This window comes from Arvicanthis niloticus, chromosome 17 (assembly GCF_011762505.2).
Source record: "Arvicanthis niloticus isolate mArvNil1 chromosome 17, mArvNil1.pat.X, whole genome shotgun sequence".
Taxonomy (NCBI): domain Eukaryota; kingdom Metazoa; phylum Chordata; class Mammalia; order Rodentia; family Muridae; genus Arvicanthis; species Arvicanthis niloticus.
The window spans coordinates 12,846,992-12,866,101 of NC_047674.1; the positions used below are offsets into that span (position 1 = coordinate 12,846,992).

The 19,110-nt window shown below is 47.9% G+C and overlaps 1 protein-coding gene across 2 annotated transcripts in view; it reads left to right on the forward strand.

Moving 5' to 3' along the window:
* Positions 1-7,964, forward strand: part of Ndufa10 (NADH:ubiquinone oxidoreductase subunit A10) — a 37,397-nt gene extending 29,433 nt beyond the window's left edge. Inside the window, exon 10 of one of the 2 annotated variants that reach the window (XM_034521831.2) lies at positions 7,542-7,964. In XM_034521831.2, coding sequence (XP_034377722.1) covers positions 7,542-7,610 — 69 coding nt within the window. In that variant the 3' untranslated portion in view covers positions 7,611-7,964. Of the gene's footprint in view, positions 1-7,516 lie in introns of both variants that reach the window. The other variant, XM_076914754.1, reaches the window with a different exon arrangement.
* The last annotated feature ends 11,146 nt before the right edge of the window (positions 7,965-19,110 follow it).

Below are 19,110 nucleotides of genomic sequence, written 5' to 3' on the forward strand. Positions count from 1 at the left end.
TTAGAGGACGTGTATAAATATCCTTAGCTATCACTTATTCTTAGCACCTTGAGCAGACATGAGTCTCTGCATTCATTGTTCGTCACTCACAAAGAAGCATCTCTGAGTCAATAGTGTCATTTATCTATGAGCATAAGCCTTAAGTGTTTAGAAGGCAGTTTACAATAGTAGTATAGTGTCCCAGCCATAAGTTTGGGAGAAAAGTGTGTGTGTGTGTGTGTGTGTGTGTGTGTGTGTGTGTGTGTGTGTGTGTGTGTGTGTCCTGTGGAGCAAGCGTCAAATCTATTCCAAGAGTTGTATGTTACCTATAATGGTACTGCCACTATTGTACTTGTAAGTACATCTTGTCTCACAAGTTGTGTTTATAGTTGTAGGGTTCACAGCTGGTAAGAACTGATGCCTTCTCTCACCCTTTAGTCTGTATAGCACCTTCTCACTGTGAAAGCTATCCAGTAGGGAAAAAGCAGCTGGCCAAGTTCCAACTTGATCTCTCTGTATTTTGCAACCAAGATGCACAATGCCTTAACCTTTAGTTCTGGTGGGTAACCAAGAATGCTGGAAATCTAGACAGGGGCCTCCATGACCGATAGCTTGTAAGGAAGGATTTTACATTTGGCACTGGGATTTTTGTTTAGGCAGCCCGTGGAATGGAAGAAAATATCTGGCACTCTACATCTGACAGGGCTAACATTTAGATTGTGCAAAGAACTTTTAAAAAGAAGAAAAGGAAAGAAACTTCAAGAAAACAGTTCGATTTTAAAATGGGCTTTGGAACTGAATAGAGTGTTCTCAAAATAAGAAATATTAATGGCTAATAAATACTTTAGAAAGTATTCAACATAATTAAGCCATCAGAGAAATGCAAACTGAAACCACTTTGAAATTCTCTCTCACCCCAACCAGAATGGCTATTATCCAGAAATCAAATATTAGCAGATGCTGTCGAGGTTATTGGGGGAGAACTCTTATTCACTGTTGGTGGGAGTGTAGACTGGTACATCACTATGGAAATCAGCGTGGAGGTTCCACAAAAGGCAACATGTGGATCAACCATGTGACCCAGCTCTACCACGCCGGGTGTAGACCCAAAGGGCATTACGTTCTACTACAAAGACACTGCTGCTCTTGTCACATTGGCCAGGAAAGGGAACCAGCCTTCTGAATGTCTTGTCAGCAGTTGAATGGCTTTAAAAATGTGACATATACAAGATGGAATTGTACTCAGATGTGGGGAAAAAATGAAATTTGCAGGTAAATGGATAGAACTAGAAAACAGAGGTGACCCAGGGCTAAGAAAGCAAACACCACATGGTCTCTCTCATATATGGATCCAGCTTAGACTCTTTAGAGCTGTGTGCTTAACTGTGTGGAGCATACGTAGAAGCCAGGAACTAGAAAGGAGCCATCGGTGACTCCTTAAGGGAGGCTGTCTGGTAGAGCATAGGTGATATGAATGTAGAAAAGGCTGATGCTGGGCATGGATTGGTTCCAGCCAGAATAAGGAAGACAAGCTATGGGATGAGAGAGTTAACAAAGACAATGGGTTTATGAAAAATATCAAGACCTCCTATTTTGTAAGCCAGTTAGAAAACAAGTTTAAATGGGGAGAGAGGAGAGGTCTCCTCCATGGCTGTAATGTTTCTAGAAGCAGTGTTGAAGCAATGGATTGGAAGAAAAGATATAGTAAACTACCATTTAAGGATCTGCTTCTATCTTCTCTCTGAGCTGTCATGTTAGGTGTACTCCATTCTTTTGTTTGGACCCGGGTTTTGCCTGCCTAACTGAACAGTTTTTACATATGGGTCTGATGGTGACGAATTCCAGTGGCTAGCTTTCCAAAAAAAGGGGGATTTACTTCAACTCAATCTGAGAGGTATTTTCAATTGATACGAGATTCTAGCTGGATCATTCTTACAACACATGGCAGGTTCTCTGTGCCTCGTACCTGTGCTGTTTCTAAGAAGTCTAGTCATTCTTGGTCTTGGTGCCCCTGTTGCCTTCCGTCTCTGGCTGCTTTCAGGATTTCTGCAGCCTTCTACTGCTTGCTTTCAGGAGGTTCATTGTGATGTGCCTCTGAGGTTTCTCTCTGGATCCTGCAGAGGTTTGCTGAATTTCTTGGTGTAGTAGCTATATTTTTCAAAGCATTTGCAAAAGATTTAGCCATTACTTTTGAGGATTTGGGGGATTCTATTTATACATGCACTAGACGGAGGTTTTCATGGGCCCTTGAAGCTGTTTTGGCCTTTTTCTTTCTACTTTATTTGGAGTCGGTTTATTTTATTTATTCTTAGGTCTTCATGCTCTTCTCTATGTTGTTAAGAAATGTGCTGGTGTTCCATTGTGTTCATTTGGCTCTTCAAGGAAACAGACAACAGAGAAGTGTTGAAGCAACAACAAGGAAGTATTGGGAGAAAGATGGACTGGAGGGGCAGGGGATGCTGGAGGCCTGCCTGACAGGCAGCAGCGAGGACAGATCCAGATGTGGTCCAGGTTAAAGAGGGTGCCTCTGGGAAGAGCCTGTGCCCACAACGCAGACTGGCACTACTCTGCACCCAGCATTGACAGTGAGGGTGTGGCTGCCATGGGCAGCACAGTGGATCCCAAGGACTAGTCCGTCATAGCCCCACGTTGCACATGTGCATGACTCCTACGCCCATCCAATAGAACTGTGTACTTCAGGAATCTAGTTTTACACTTGGAACTCCTGCCTGGTCCTTTGTTTTCCAGTTCTCCCTTATTTCTGTCATCTGTCATTTTGTTCCCAGAATATATCAAGCACTTTCCTAACAGATGCTTTAATATCTCTGTTCACTAATTCATCATCTTCGTCACTTCAGAGTCAGCCTGATTTTCCCTCTGGTTTAGGGCCATACTTTCCACTTGCACGTGTCTGGAAATGTATCTCTGGCTGCAGTGCGTTGTGAGTTGCATGGTTTGGAATGCTAGATTGTGTTCTGTTCTGAGACAAGTGTTACAAGTTTTCTGGCTGCAGTGCAGTTACATGGCCATCAGCATTAAGCCTGCTAGCACTGAGTTCAAGCATTCCAGTGCCTCTAGCATAACCTGCTTGGGGGTACAATATGGCCTGAGATCCCTGTGCTTGTGTGTGAGGAGGGTCTGGTGGGAACCCATCTGACCCACAGCCTTTTGTCAGTAGCCACAGATTCATTCTGCTCACAGCTCCTGGAGGCTTTTTGTCCAGCCTAGCATGGACATTGTCTTCAGCCAAAGGCCAGTGGCCCTGTAACAAATCCTGGAGCTCTTTCTGTGCCTAGAGCCTAAGTCTCCACTGTCTACACTTGGGCTTGTTCAGAGTCAGGTAGGGTGTGGGTCTCAGCTTTCCAGTTGGGAAGCCACTGTTACTTGATGATGGTGAGTCTGGCCGGTCTCAAGTTCTCAGACCCCAATATGGAGTCCAGGACCTGGAGGCTGCTGTGTTACAAGTTGACCCAAGTCTAGTATATGGTCAGGACAGGGTGTGGGGGTCCATGCTGAAGACTGAATTCTACACTCAAGCTGGCTGTGGCTGTAGAGGGGACACCTTTTACGACTCGCAGAACCCCATTCCTTTATGTTGCTTGAATCCAGACCTCAGTAGCTTCACTTGGTATACACAAGATGACAGTTGCCATTGCCTTTCAAGCTCCCAGTAGGACCTTGGTGAAGCCACCACAGCCAACTTGGACACAGTGGGTAGGGGTGCCTTGTTTGTAGTGACAGTCAGTGGACCAGGGCTGAAGTGAAGCCAGCTTGCTGATCCTGGTGAAGATCCTAGAAGACCAAGATCATGGTTCGATTTTTAAGGAGAGACGGTGCTGAGTCTACGTCCTTGCCTAAGCCTCTGCACAGTAATCCAGACCAGCTCTTCCACGCTGTCAAGTTAAACCCATGGAGGGGGCTTTCCACACCTGCTCTTCAGGATGATTTGCTTCAGCAAGCAGTTCTGTTTCTGGGAGTTTATCCTAAGCACACAGCAAGGGGAAACATTGTAAGGTGGAATGGGGGCTGGAAACCGCCGGGCCCAGCAGCACAGGTCCGCCCTCAGACTGGGCTCATTACATGAGTTGTCTAGGGACTTGGGCACAGAACCCACTCCAGAGTTGGGAGGCTGAGGTCTCTCTTGTACATGTGTTTGAGGAGGGGCTGGTTCTTGCTCTGTAGATGGAATAGCTAGCTGTATACTCCAGGCAAGTGACTTACTCCATGTGAAAACAGAAGTACCTATGCATCCTGTAGCATCGAAGAAGGACAGCAGAGTGTCCTGACCTTCCGTCTCCAGCTGCTGGGCCCCTCCCCAGAGGCAGCTGGATCTTGAGCTTCCTTTGCAACCTCCCAAAGAGCTAATTGTTGGTTTAGATTCAGCATGGCCTCCAGCCTACAGACAAGCACACAGTCAGATACTGGGAATTTAGGGGGCTTTTATGTATGTTCAGTTGCTGTGCTTTCTCCCAGAAACCTGAGGACAGAGCACCCCTCACTGGATTTTATAGGCCAATTAAATGCCCCAAAGAATTCCAGAGAGTGGCTTTGTGAAGCAGTTAGTAGACATTGGTGAGGCTTGGCAGGTTGGTAGTCTTCAGCTAGTTTTTACTTGCTCTAGTTTAAAATTCAGGACAGTGGTGGTTGAAAGTCCCAGGCCATGCTGGCCAACTGGCCATTGGTATAATCCAGACCTCAGTAGCTTCACTTGGTATACACAAGATGAGAGTTGCCATTGCCTTTCAAGCTCCCAACTGGACCTTGGTGAAGCTGCCACAGCCAACTTGTATACAGTGGGTAGGGTGCCTTGTTTGCAGTGACAGTCAGTGGACATAAAATCCTCTAACGGGTGCAGGTGTTCTGTTCATGAGACATAATTGTGGGGATTTGGTCAACAGATGAGAAGTGACCTCAGCTGGACGGCAGTTGGAGAAGCTCTGTGCTTCAGTGTCTGTTCTGCCTGGGCTTGCTTCTCCCACACACTATACCTGTGTGTCTTGCCTGAGGCCATTCTAGACACACCCCCTTCTCTGCAGGCAAGCTTCTTGCTGCCACCTCTGCCCTTGTGCAGTGTACTGATAGACTGCCCTTGTGGCTGTGTAGTGCATCCTCCTGCTAGGCTAGACGGGTCTCACTTTGTCTGGAGTTCTTTCTGGGCTCTTGCCTGTGCCATCCAGCTAGGGAAGGACAAAGCTGCTGGCAGAGGGGGCCAGCGCTCCATCCTCTCGGACAGTGATAGCTCCAGAGGCTCTCCCATGGCTTCCTTGCTTCCAAAGTAGTTTCTTGCTGATGTTTCTTCAGGCCTGGGCATTTCAGTGGCTTCCAAGGCCTAACCTTGGCTGTGCCGTCTGTGCCCCCAGCCCTTTGCTGGCTCCCTTACCTGCCTGCACTTCCCAGGTGTGGTAAGGTCACACTCCCTTCATGTCCTCCTTCCAAACCAAGGCCCTGGGGACCATGTCCTCTTTTTTTGTTTTTTCTAAAAAGGGAAAAAATAAACTCAGTACAGAACAGGAAACCACAGTACACATCTCTGAATACATGGTTACCCACACAACAGACTGCTGAAACTCACGAAGATGATCTGAAGGAGTTACAATAATGAGTTCCGAAAAAAAATCTCCTCCCAGAAGGTTCGAATGGATACATTTCAAAATAAACCATCGACTGAAAATTTTTTCAGGATTTTTCTTCGATTCTTAAATTAATATTAGTTAAGATACCAAAAGAAGAAGTTAGCTCCTCAAATATTTTGAGTATCGGTGATCTTGTAGGAGCCATCAGTAAATAAGTAAAAAAGTTGATGAGTAAGTCACTAACTTTGTTCTTTGTATTGATTCTTTGTGAGTTTCGCATCGTACACCCCAGTCCCACTCATCTCCTCTTATGTACCCAGCCTTCACTCTTGCAGCCTCCCTGTTGCGGTTAATATTAAAAACGTTGGCACCCAGTCCGGCTTGTTGTTATGTGCCTGCCATGTTCCCGACTAGGCAGGGCCTGAGGCCATGAGCAGCAGTGTGCTTCCGCCACTGCTCGGCTCAGGTCGAAGCACCGGCCTTGGCATCCATGAGATGCCAGCGTGGGAGATGGCTCTGCTAATCTCCCATGCTGTCTCCACAATGCTTGGCTGAGCCATCCACACGTCCAGCCATTCACACGGTACCCAGTAGAGATGAGATTCTAAAGCTTTATTATCCAAAGGCTTTATATATTTAGAAATGCTCAATTAACAATTTCCCACACAATTAGAGTTGTTTCCCAATATCCAACCTTATGATATAAATCGTTACCCAGGACTGTCCTGGACCTGTGCATGGTTCTCCATGGCTCCTACATCTCTCCTCCCTCTCTTAGCTCCTCCTCTTCCTTCTCCTCATCCTCTCCTCACTCCGCCTACCTCTCATATAGCCCAATCACCAGGCTTCATACAAATGTAGTGGGAAGATATCCCGCTACACCTCCCTCCAGAATAAAACACAAACACAACAACAAAATCCATAGAAAACGTCTTATCGTGGAAGCTGTAGTGTGTCACAGTTCGTCCCACAGTATGTCCCTCTGTCCACACATCTTCACTTGTAAATGTACATTGCAGTGAGTCAGTGGTCTCAAGAGAACTGGTCCTGCCTCTCATCTGCCATGAGGTGATGTGGGGGTGAGAGTTATGCCTGTTTTACTTTTGCCCCTCACCATCTGTAGCAGTGGGGAGAGCTGACCCTAGGGCCATCAAAGTGGGACAGATAGCCCGCTCTCCCTCACTGGCTGTATCACTGGGGGGAGGGAGGAGTTAAACTGTAGCTCCCTTAGGCAATACAGTGGAGCTGGCCTGATGGTGAAGGCACTGGTGAGCCAGTCTCTCTCAGGCTGCAGCACTCTGGAGAGTCAAGCCTTGACTGGGCAGTGCAGTAGAGCTGTCTATGCTGGTGAGCTGGCCCCAAGGGCATGAGAGCAGGAGAGCTCACTTGGTGGTGTGAATAAAGGGGAGTTGATGGGCTGACCAGCTCAGCTGCTACCCAAGCCCAAATTCAGGCTCTGAATTTGCCCACCCCAAAATCTATATCATCTGCGATAGGTTGGGGGTACATGAAAGGCCAGTCCTGGTGATCCAAAGCTGCAGGATCTCCATGACACAGGGCAACAGCAGGATAACCAGGAGTCCTGGTGGGTCAGTATTGATGGTGTCACAGAAGCCAGAGAGCTCCAACTGTGGCCTCTTAGTAATGAGTTCATCACTGGTTCCCAAAGCTAACCTAATGTCTCATTCACACTAGTCAAGCAGGCAGTCAGGGCTTAAGAACAAGGCATTTTCTGGGCCCAGCCTCCTCTGCCAATTATCACTGAGTGCCACTGGTTTCTTGTCCCTCCTGCTCATCATACAAAATAAAAAAATCAGCTAGGGGGTCTGTCTCCATCTGGATCTCTGTCCTGAACAGGACTTCTGTGGGCAAGGCTGGATCCCTGTTCTCGGGTGTCCCTGGTACTGGATGGGCAGTAACTGACCAACTCTGAGGGTTGGGAAAGTGGTCTTTACTCTAAACAGTGTTTTAATGCCTTCTCCCCAACAGCTGCCAGGCCGCAAGTACGCCCCTGGGTACAATGCCGAGGTGGGTGACAAGTGGATCTGGCTGAAGTGAATGGTCCCCCTCTGCCTAGCTGTGTCACGGCCATGAAGATGTCTGCTCTGCCCAACTCTATGAACTCCAGAGCTTTACATGACAACAGGAAAAAACAAATGATCAAGAAATTGCCAGAAAAAAAAAATGATCTAACAAAAAGAGTCTGGCCCATGCCTAGTCAAAGTTGAAAGAATCAGCTTCCACTGAAAAGGTTCTGGAACCTTCTAGTGTTGTTTTGGAATCATCTGGGGAAAAAACAAAACACAGTTGGTCTGCTGAAAGCCCAGCTTCCACTGGAAGCCCCACCGTGTCCTGTGCTGTTTCCTTGAGCTCTCCCAACTTGAAGAAATAAAGCCTGCTCTGTAGCTCCTCCTCCTCCTCCTCCTGTGTCTGCATGGCACACCTTTGCCTGGTGGCTGAGCTCAGCCTCCCCTCCAGCCCTCCCCTGCAGTTTGGGTCTCACACCGTGTTGAAACATTTGTTTTTCTGAAGCATTTGTTATTTTAACAGCACATTAGAGCAAAAGGGGAAAGAAGAATGACCACAGACTAGCAGAACCGTGTCTTAGAGCAGGCTCACTCCTTGGCCGCCCTTGGGGCCTCTGTGCTCTTATCTCTGAAGAGCAAGCTGAGCACAGAATATGGGTACGGATGCTGTTATCCAAAATGAGGGTGCCAGTCCCAAGTGAAAAGAGCAGTGGCGTCTTATTGTTCACCTGTATGGAAGCTGGGGAATAGTCCTTATGAGCTGGTGTCAGTCTGCACTGCTGTTCTGGAGTTCCTTTAAGTTGTCTGTCCTATGCTGTGAGTTTGTACCGAGACCCCTGCTGGGGCTGCTCTGAGCACATGTAACTTACATTTAACTTAATTAAAACTTAATGAAATTTAGCACTCAGTTCCCTAGTAGCACTGGGCTCCATTCAGGCACGCACAGAACATGTTGGGGAGCAGGTCAATATTAGACAGTACAGAAGAGAGCACTTTTTTCTTCCAGAAAAGCTGGCCTTACTGCTGTTGCCACCTACCTGCCTGCTGCCCCTCCCCCTCCGCTTCTGAAACAGGCCAGCCCTGGAATTTGGTGGTTTGAGTAGCTTGTGAGCCCCTTGAGAGGGTTAAAGAAAAAGAAATCGTTTTTATCTTGGCTCTACCTACTGTCCCTGGCTGGATGGCACTGCTGCCCCTGAAAACCCACATAGCAGGCATGACAGCGTTGTCAGCAGTAGATGCTCAGTCATGGTTGGCTAGCACGTCAGCACAGACTTCATCCCTCAGAGTCCACGTGCTTATTTCCCTGGTGGCTCTACTCCCTGGGTGTAGTGTGACACCTGTGATTTGTGTTGCTACAGGAATCCATCTGCCCATTTCCTGTGTTCACTCTGTGTTAGGCAGAGGAAGATGAGTATTCTTATCCAATCTCCAGGGTGAAACTCTGAGAGAAAACTGGTAGATATTCTGGTCTGGTTTCAACGCAGTACCTCATCAGTTTCACCAAACCACCTACTGCCCTTTAAAACGTGGATCAGAGCTGAACTATAACCATGCACTTTGAATAGCCCACATTGGCAGCGTCCGCACTCTGAGGATCAGGAAAGGCACTGTCTCAACACTGGTTCTGTGTGGTTTTTGTTGACAGAGGACGTCCTCATGGACTTAAGGCTCTCATGGTTTCCTTCGTTTTCAGCAGAGCTAGGCTCAGCCAGCACAGCCTGGCAGCAGCTGGCATACTCCCCAGGTATCTGACTACTGCCAAGTGCAACCCACCACACAGCCATAGTTCTACGGCAAATAGCCGCTCACCAGGCAAAGCAGTCCAGTGAGGGCAGCATGTGACTGGGTGGTCACTGAAGGATACCAAGGGGTCCAAGGACCTACAGTCAGGCTACACTTTGATGTAAGTATGTGGCTGTGCAATGCAACAGGAATGAACAATGTTCTCTTGCTGTATACAGGCCCTCTTCTAAAGCCTGCTGGCTCCTAATTGCTTGGAAACATCCTGTGTTCTGTTTATGAAAACGGACTTCTGGATTGGCTGTGAGCAGTATGTGCTGGCGCCAAGGAGACAGGCCTGCCCTGGAGCTGGTCAGCAAGGTTAGGGCTATAACTTGGGCTTTGAAAGGAGACAGCTCAGAGCTGGGTCACACTGGGCTTTACATCTAAATATAAAGCCAGCCCCTGAGGTCAGTGCTTCTACCAGGACCTCAGCCCTCGGGTCCTTTATTCCTGTTGGGTTTCTTTAGAGGGAGGGTCATCTGAAAGAAGGCAAACCCAGGATTAGGATAAAACAAGAGTTTGAGGGAAAGTACCCTTGTCAGCTGTATGGTCCTGGGCTCCTTGTCAGGAGGCCCAAGCTATGAATTTTAGTGTGTCCTGTTCTCTCTGGAATTCTCACCAGACACCCTAGGACCAGAGATCTCCAATATAGGCTTACTGCAAGGGATCTTCAAGCATGATAGCATTGCACCCATAAGTGGTTGGCTTTTATGACATTTTTTAGTATTCTGACAGGATGTCAATCAAACATCTTTTACACCTCCAATTTCCTAGAAAGGGTGGTGCCAAGAGCAGTAGAATCTTTTTCATGCTGTGTAGATTAGAAGGGGGGGGGGGGGCTGTGTTCCTACCAAACTCAGTAGCCTCATGGCAGAGTGGAGGGGCCCAGAGCCAGGGCATTCCAGGGGTGGGAGCATAGCAGTGGGCTGTGAATGGGGCCTCAGTCAGCAGGTCAGTGGCAAGAAATGAAATGTGCCACCTGGGAGCCAGATTGAGACAAAGACACACACACTGGCTTCCCTCCTCACAGTCCCAGGAGGCACAGTCCAGAAGATGGTAAGATTCAGATGTGGGGATCTTCCATCTCAGACATCACTACCACTCCCCACCCTTCAGTCCTCTCCACAGCCTGCAGCAGGGAAATGCAAGATCAGCTTCGAATTGAAGCTGTGCTTGTGGACCAGCCCTTGCCTGCAGGAGGCACGGGGAGTCCACGTAGTTGGCATTCCCTGCATGAAGCTGCACAGATCTGCCTGGCTCCATCCTTCAGGCTGACCTTTAGAGGTTCAGGTTGCTAGAAGCACAACGGAGGAGTGGAGAGGTGAGACAGAGCCAAAGCTTCATTGTGGGTAAGAGCTGCCCAGTGGAATAAACAGCACTGTCTGGAAGGACCCTCTTGGTTGGAAACTGATCCAGGGGTGGTTATACAGGAAATGGGTGGTCACAGCTGGTAGGGGCCCCACAGGTGCAGAGGTATGGCCAGATGTGTGCCCCTGCCCTTAATCACCTCATCCTACAAGCCCTCTGTCATAACAGTTATTTTTGACAAGGGTCTTTGTGTTGTCAACCTTTTAATGCACTGGCTGGTTCAGCTCCGACTTTCTCGGTGACTGGGCTGGAGAGAATGAATGGCTGCCCCCAGACCCTGTTGCTGGTGAAACCCAGGTAATGAAAGGACACTTCCTTCCTTGTGAGAGAGTTAGAGGCCACACTGGGGTGGGAGAGAAGCCTTACTGATCAGCATCACAGCCAACTTTCAAGCCCTGAGCTCACTCTTGTCACAAGACAGGAGTAATTCATGGAGGAACTGTAGCCACCAAGAGAAGGAGGCTCCAACATTCTTACATGCTCATTTGCACACAGCAGCTCAGAGGTCCTGTAGAGACATTTCTGTAGAGACATCCAAATATGAATATGCTTCCTGCCCTGTGCTCTGTACACTGTGCCTTGGGAGGGACCAGGAGTCACTGCTGATATCCCTGCCTCCTTAGTGGTCATACATCTTATATCTGAGCTCCTAAGAGTGTCAGTAGGAGGTGAAAAGGTACCCCATTAGCTGGTACCCTATTAGCCATGGTACCTGAGCACAGGGCTCCCACCTAGGACCATTCTCCAGTCTGTTTTTGTTGGTGGTAGTGGTAGGTTTTTTTTGTTGGTTTGTTTGTTTGTTTGTTTGTCAAAACACGGTTTCCCTGTGTGGCCCTGGTTATCCTGGAACTCGTGCTATAGATCAGACTGGTCTCAAACGCAGAGATCCCCCTGCCTCTGCCTCCCAGACCACCACCAGCTCAGATTCATCTTTTTAAAGGCCACATGAGTCACATTGCCTCTCTGGGAGGTGAACATAGCTGCAGCTAAGGATGAACGGCCCATGCCCAAACAATACCCTCTGGTTACAGCCCAGTGGGAAGTGTCTCTCTGTAGCATAGGTGTCCTGCTGGAGTTCAGCCCTTGAATCCATCTCTTCAGGGGCTCTTGCTGTTGTCAATAGACTCTTGCTTTCACAGAGCACGTCCAGAGTCCTGAGACCTGTACTGTGCAGTCTTGAGGACAGACCCTGAGGAGGTCTGGATGTCCCGGTTGTTCAACCTGGAGGTGGGCTCTGAACAAAGAGAATCTCAAGGTCCATACAATGAATTGGCTAGATGCCCTGGATCTTATGTGGCAGACACCTCTGCCCTCAGGATTCCTCATGCAGCTACCCAGCTACCAGCTGCCTGTTGTCAAGTCTCTGCATTGTGGCCAGCAAGGTGACCCTGATGACCCCTGATGTAAATGCTTAGTGCTCCCTAAGACTTAGGAGCCACCCCCTTTCGCTATTCTCCTTGGCCTAAAGTGAGTCTTTTGGCAGGGCTGGTTGGGAACCAACAGCTGTTGAGGAGAAGGGACCATCTGGGAGAAGGGCGAGCTGCCTCAGGGAGCCCTGGACAATAGTAGGGGAAATTACAGGAAATAGGAAGAAATGGCAGATCCGGGGCTGAGTTCCAAGCTGCCAAGCTTTTTGAATATACATATAACAGGTATAATTACTTTCTTCCTTTAAACACTTCCAGATCATCTTTTCCCTTTTTAAACTGGCCAGCATCCCACCCTCTTGTCAGCAGTACTTGGGCCTCCTCTCTGGCCTTAGAGGCTCCCAGAAGCATCTAGACAGGACCAGTGGGAAGCCAAGAGAACAGAGCCTTTGGGTTGCCTCTAGCATGTGCCAGGCTGGCAGAGCTACTGTCCTTCCCAGCTACCTCTAGGTAGGTAATAAAGACCTGACACTTGACTCCAGACTGCCACAGTTACTATGGTTATGTGCCTACTGGTGTTTCAGGTTCAAGGCATCTGAAAAGTGTGGTTTTCTAGGTATCTGTGACTTAGTGAGAGGGACCAGAGTGCTGATCGTCTTCTTTAGTCCAGCTTTGACCTGGGAAGCTTTACGAACTGGGCTGTATCACCAGTCTGGTGATCTGGTGACCTGGGCCAGGCAAGAGGGCCTCTTGAGTCCCACGTGCCCCTGATCATACATTCAGACTCCAGGTCTAAGTCTCTTCATGTACATGACCAGACAGAGAGGCATGGAATGAAATGACCTACCTGAGGTTCTAATGTCATGGTCTCAGGCTTCTCTGCCTCCTGACTGCAGATGTAATGTGAACGTCTGCCCCAAGCTGTTGCCACCACACCTTCCCAGCCAGGACAGACTGTACTTGAACTAGAGCCAGAGAAACCCCTTTCTCTTTGGCTTACTTTTTGTTTTAATCACAAAACCAAGAAAAACAACTAACACAGCAAGTCTGGGTATTTCCTATTTTACTCAGTTATGATGGGCTCCCTTTCAGGGAGGCCAAAGGAAGAGGGGTCCTGGGAGATGGGACATCGGCAAGGAAGGTACTGAGTGCACTAAGCTGCATGGGTGTCTGGGCTATGGTGTTTGACCTCCGCCTCCCACTGCAGCTCTCACTTGTGAAGTCTTGGTGCTGGAATTAGTTTGAAGCCAGAGGAGGCCTCAAGTTTTAGGATGCCTCCCAACAGCAGGGGTGCTCACGAGTCTCGGGATGAGCTGTGCACAGTGGAAGAGAGGGAGAGGAAGAGGCCCAGAACCCCAGATGCCGTGGACCCCATCCCTCTTCTCTACTTTGGAACCACCTGGGTGTCACTTCCTGTTACCAAGATGGAAGGGGACCAGGAGGACTTCAGCAATACAACCAGCAGTGTTTGAGGTCCACTGCTGGGTTCCAGACTCCTAGCCTGTCTGTTGCCTCGAGTTTGCCCCACAGATGTAAGATCTCATTAAGGATTTCTACTAGATTGTTCAAGGGCCTTTTTAATTGGACAAAAGGGGGAAATGTAGTGGGCTAGCCTAATGCTGCTTGTATTCTAATGCTAATTTGGGTCCCCTAAAACTGCCCCAAAGACAAGAAAGTCTACACATAAGACACTGAGGGACCCTGTCCCAGTTAATTCTAATTGGTAAAGATGCCAGCAGCTAATAGCTGGGGAGAAGAGACATAGACAAGGGGGGTTTAGGTTTCCCCCGCTTGAGACCACAAGGAAGAGGACAGAGGAGAGAGAAAGGAGCCACCATGGAAGAGGAAGAGCATACAGGAGCGAGGAGCGGCACAATAGAATAGCTGGGCCAGGAAAAGCATGGACATGTGGGATGACCAAATTGGACTTAAGAGTAGCACAGACAGAACATAGAAATGATTAAGTAGTGAAGACCCCCAAACTCGGGAGACCCTCACTCAAGTCTCAGGAAGTCACAGCCACCCAAAAACTTGCAAGACAAGTACCTGGATGCAATCAGCAGAGGCTTTATTAGGGAGAGTTGGCCGGCCAACTGTCAATTCGTTTGCCCACGCAGGAGCTGAATTGACAAAAGACCGGCTGGCTGCGGGGCTTTTTAAAGGGGAAAACCACAAACCAGGGGAGTGAGGAGGGGGTGAAAGGTTGCTAAGGAAATATAAAAATGGCGGAGAATTCCAGAGGAACCCAAACTAAGTGAAGCAGGGTCATGTGGAAAACACTCTGTATACTCATTCTTCTCAAAAATGTGGTCTTGCCCTGTCACTTGTTCGACTATTTCTCAGTTGTTGCCCTGTCATCATGGTTATTAGTTTCTCAGCCCCACCTAGATGACTTGCATTTTTCTTTGTGGTCAGTAATGTGTCTTCCTTCTTTGGGCCTTCCCCACCTACAGGTGGGTTCTCTTCCCTGAGGCTTGAGGAATGTTAATCCAGCAAGTGTCCTCTGACTCAGGGATAATGTACTCCTCCCAGAATGTATCCCAGGGCAGTGAAGGCCTGAAATCTTACATTCAGTTCCGCTTTCTTGGAACTAGTGAACCTGCATTCTTTTGCTCAGGTCTAGGGGTCATAAAATCCTTCTATATTTTTCATGCCCTTTAAAGAAAAAGCCTAAAGAAAAGCCTGTATATATTTTATAAATTGGTCTTTATAATTTTTCACTCTACAGTAGTAACTCGAAGTTATCAGTAGGAAAATGGAGTCTAACAACATGGAGGGTAGACAGTTGCCCAGCTATTGTGCTGCCTAAGGTATATTTAAAAATATAAAGGTTATATATGTCTTTCATATGGGACAATAAATGGTCAAAAATGGAAAGAAAAAAAAACTGTGCCAGGATTTTGAAAAATATTTTTACACTAGACCTTGCTAGAGCCATTGATGTGGGCCACATACCTTCTTGCCCTCCTGTCCTGCACAGAACCTAGGAGGACAGAGGATAGCTCTCTGTGACCTAACAGGACTTTAGAGCCCAGGGTACCCTGCAGAGATGTCATTAGGGCTCAAGGCCATAGCTGACATGCAATTGACTGAGGGTGCATCCAGGAGGCCACTGGCATGCCATCTTTGAATCCAGCTCTGGACTCTGATTGGCCACCACCCCTTAGCCTCATGAGCTGATGACAGGAACTTCTAGACTTAAGGAAGTGTCCTGTGAGGCTGGGCTGGCTGGGCCGGCTGTTTGGGCTCTTCTGGGGGATGGGTCTGTGCACTGTGTATTCAGCTGCCGATTTCTATGCCCAGACATCTGGTCCCAGTCAAGCATCTCTGGTCTCACTGTTATGTAAAAATTGTTTTCCATCACCTCTGATTGGTTAATAAAGAGCTGATTCATCTGATAACTGGGCAGAGGGAAGAGGGAAGGCGGAATATCCAATCCCAGTGATGTGGGTTCCAGGTGAGGGAAGAGAGCAAGAGATGTGGAGAGACCAGGTGGAGTCACCGTGAGGATGCATGTGGAGTAGAACAAGTCTGAGCAAGACTCAGATTACAGGTCAAGGACCATGTGGCTGGGACCTAGCCAAGCTGGCCTTGTAGGGTTAGAATAAATGAATATCTGCCCAGTTAGGACTGCCAGCTTGTTAATAAAATCTATTAGGTCTCAGTGTAGTTCATTTGGGAGCTAAAACAGGCTAGAGTGGGCCTAGAAACACTCGGCAATTATTTAGGAGCAAGGGGAAAGAACCTCTCCACCCCAAATTACTTTTCCAGGACTCTAAAGGTGTTTCCTCCTGTGTGCTCAGCTCCACAGCCAGGGCTATAACAAGTGGCCCTGGCACAGACACAGAGCCCACTTGCCTCCCCCAGCCCCAGCCTGTCCTTCTTAGGCTCCTCCTTCTTGGTTACTGTGAGGTCTGAGTCTCCATTCACAGCCTTGCTCCTGGGTCTAAGATTCTCCCAGTCTATCTGCTGAGCTGCCCTCTGGAACCTGCAAAGCTGGCCAGGTGATGCTGAGAACTGCCCCTGGTCCCTCTGTAGAGTGAAAAATTATAAAGGCCATTTTATGAAATATGTGTAGATTTTTTGCCTTAGACCTGAGCAGGAAAAGTGCAGATTCCAGAAGGAGGAACTGAAAATAAGATTTCAGGCCTTCACTTCCCTGGAGCACATTCAGGGTGGAGGACATTATTCCCTGAATCAAGCCTCAGGCAGTAGGCCGCCTATGGGTGGAAAAGGCCCAAGGCAGGAAGGCATTCCTGACCACAGATAAAAGATGCAAGCCACCTAGGTGGGGCTATAGCAGGAAGAGGTGAAGATAGTTAATCTGAAGTAGTTGGTAAATGGCAGGATAGGACACAATGGCATGGTAAAAACCACATTTTTGAGAAGAATGCAGGGTGATTTCCACATGACACTAATCATTTAGGGTGAGTACCTCTGAATTGTTCCACTATTTTTATGTTTTGTATCCTTGACAACCCCTCACCCCCCTTCCCACTCCCCTGGTTTGTGGTTTTTCCCTTTAAAACCCTCCACGGATTGAATGTTGGGGTCGAACCCCACTCCTTCGCGAGTGCGTGGTGAGACCGCTGGCTGCCAGGTTTCTTCCCTAATAAACCTCTGCTGATTGCATCCAGGTACGGTTTCTTGTGATCTTTGGGTGGTCGTGATTTCCTGAGACTTGAGGAAGGGTCTCCCGAGTATGGGGGTCTTCACCTCCACCTGGTCTGTCCACATCTTCTCTTCCCTCACCCGGGCCCCCTATCACTGGGATCGGATATTCAGCCCACATGCCCCTGATTCAGCACTGTGAAGCATCTTCAAAGGTCACCACTGATAAACTATGTCTCCACCAGTGAAAAGAGTCAATTCGAGCCAGATTAGAATATATTAAAGGTGGGTTCATTAGGAACCTACTCATTTATTGCTGAGTTCACTGGACAGAGGTCAGGGAAGTCAGCATGAGGAGAGGGGTGGAGGTGGGAGAAGAGAAAGAGAGAGAAGGGAGGAGAAGAGACCAAAATGTCTGGATTATAGAGGTAAGAGCCTCTGGAAAGGGCTGGAAAGTTCAGGGTTGGCAGCAGGCTATGCCAAGCAGGGACTAAAGGATGGGGAGAACCTGGAGGCCAGGTCTGCTTTGATATGTAAAATATGCACCTCAGTCCCCTGTCCTGTGGTCCAAAAACCAAACAACTCGGATAAGGCTTTTGAAACCATGTCTGCTATAAGTACTTTGTCCAATGTCTGCATCAAATACAGATGGTTTTCAGAATCACATAGTGGGTATTTAATGATACCCACAGTCAGTTTCACCGTTTGGTTTTGTGAAATTGAGGCCATGGTTAGCTGAATCCAATCTACTGTCATATTGAAACTTGTTTCTTGTTTGTTTATTGTCTAGGCCTGTAGAGTGAAAAATTATAAAAATCATTTTATAAAATATATACAGGATTTTCTTTAGGCTTTTCTTTAAAGGACATAGAAAATTTTCTCTGAAGCAAGCTAAAAATGTAGACTGGCCGGTTTCAGGAACTGGAAGAGAGGAATGTGAGTCATCTAGGTGGGGATGAGAAACTAGTAACCACGATGACAGGGCAACAACTGAGAAATAGTCGAACAAGTGACAGGGCAAGACCACATTTTTGAGAAGAATGAGTATACAGAGTGTTTTCCACATGACCCTGACTCCCTTAGGTTGGGTTCCTCTGGAATTCTCCGCTATTTTTATGTTATATTTCCTTAGCAACCCCTCACCCCCCTCCTCATTCCCCTGGTTTGTGGTTTTCCCCTTTAAAAAACCCCTCAGCCAGCTGGTCTTTTGTCAATTCAGCTCCTGCGTGGGCAAACAAATTGACAGTTGGCCGGCCAACTCCCCCAATAAAGCCTCTGCTGATTGCATCCAGGTACGTTGTCTTGCAAGTTTTTGGGTGGCTGTGACTTCCTGAGACTTGAGTGAGGGTCTCCCAAGTTTGGGGGTCTTCAGGCCTGTTTATTTTTTCTTCCATTTTAAGAAGAAATATGACATAGAATGCTTTGTTGTTGGTTGTTGTATGCTCCATGGAAGGTAATCAACTTATCACCAGCCATGTTGGGGACACAATTTTTAATAAAAGTTAGATTTCTTTTGAATTTGTCTTTGGTAGAAACTCACATAATTAGCCATATATATAGTCAAGCAGTATTGTCAAACAACTGCTTTTTGTTGACTACCCTGTAATTTGTTGTAAACAAACAAACAAAAAGTCAGTATTGAAAACAAAATTCCTGAGATCTTAGCAACGTGGGAAGTCCAAGCACCAGAACTGTCTGAAGGATGCCTGAGATGGAGGAAGCGCTCAGGCCTGAAGCCCGAGCAATCAGTCGCAGAGAGGCCTGAGAACCAAAATCTGCCCAATACCACCTACATTACTAGAATCATCAAGGAGGTGTTCCTGGACCGCATTAACATCTCCAAGGAAGCCAAAGTGCCATCTCCTGCCCGCTGGTGTCTTCCTTCTGTGTGCCACATCCTGTGTGGATAACTTCACTGAAAAGTAAGCACAAGTTTCAATGCCAGTGATGTGCTGTTAGCCGTGGAAGAGATGGGGTTCCAGCTGTTCCTTACACCATCGAGAGATGCTCTAGAAGCATACGGGTGGCAGCAGAGGGGCAAGAAGGAAGCTTCTGAGCAAAAGAAGGACAAAGACAAAAAAAATCAGATGTAGAAGAGAAGGACAAGAACAGGGTGAGGAAGGACAGAATGACGAGGAGGAGGCAACTGTAGAGAGAGAGGGCAGACCGTGGCACCGTGGAAGGGACCACCCTGAGATCCTGAGCCATGTTTATGTGATGCCTCTCCCTGCAAGGCACCGCTGTCTTCAGCACAGACGCTTGAGATCAAACTAAAACCTGGACAAAAGATCCAAACCAGCTCTTCCCAGACTCAGAAACCCGCTGTCTTAGTTAGGGTTTTACTGCTGTGAACAGACACCATGACCAATGCAAGTCTTATAAAGAACAACAGTTAACTGGGGC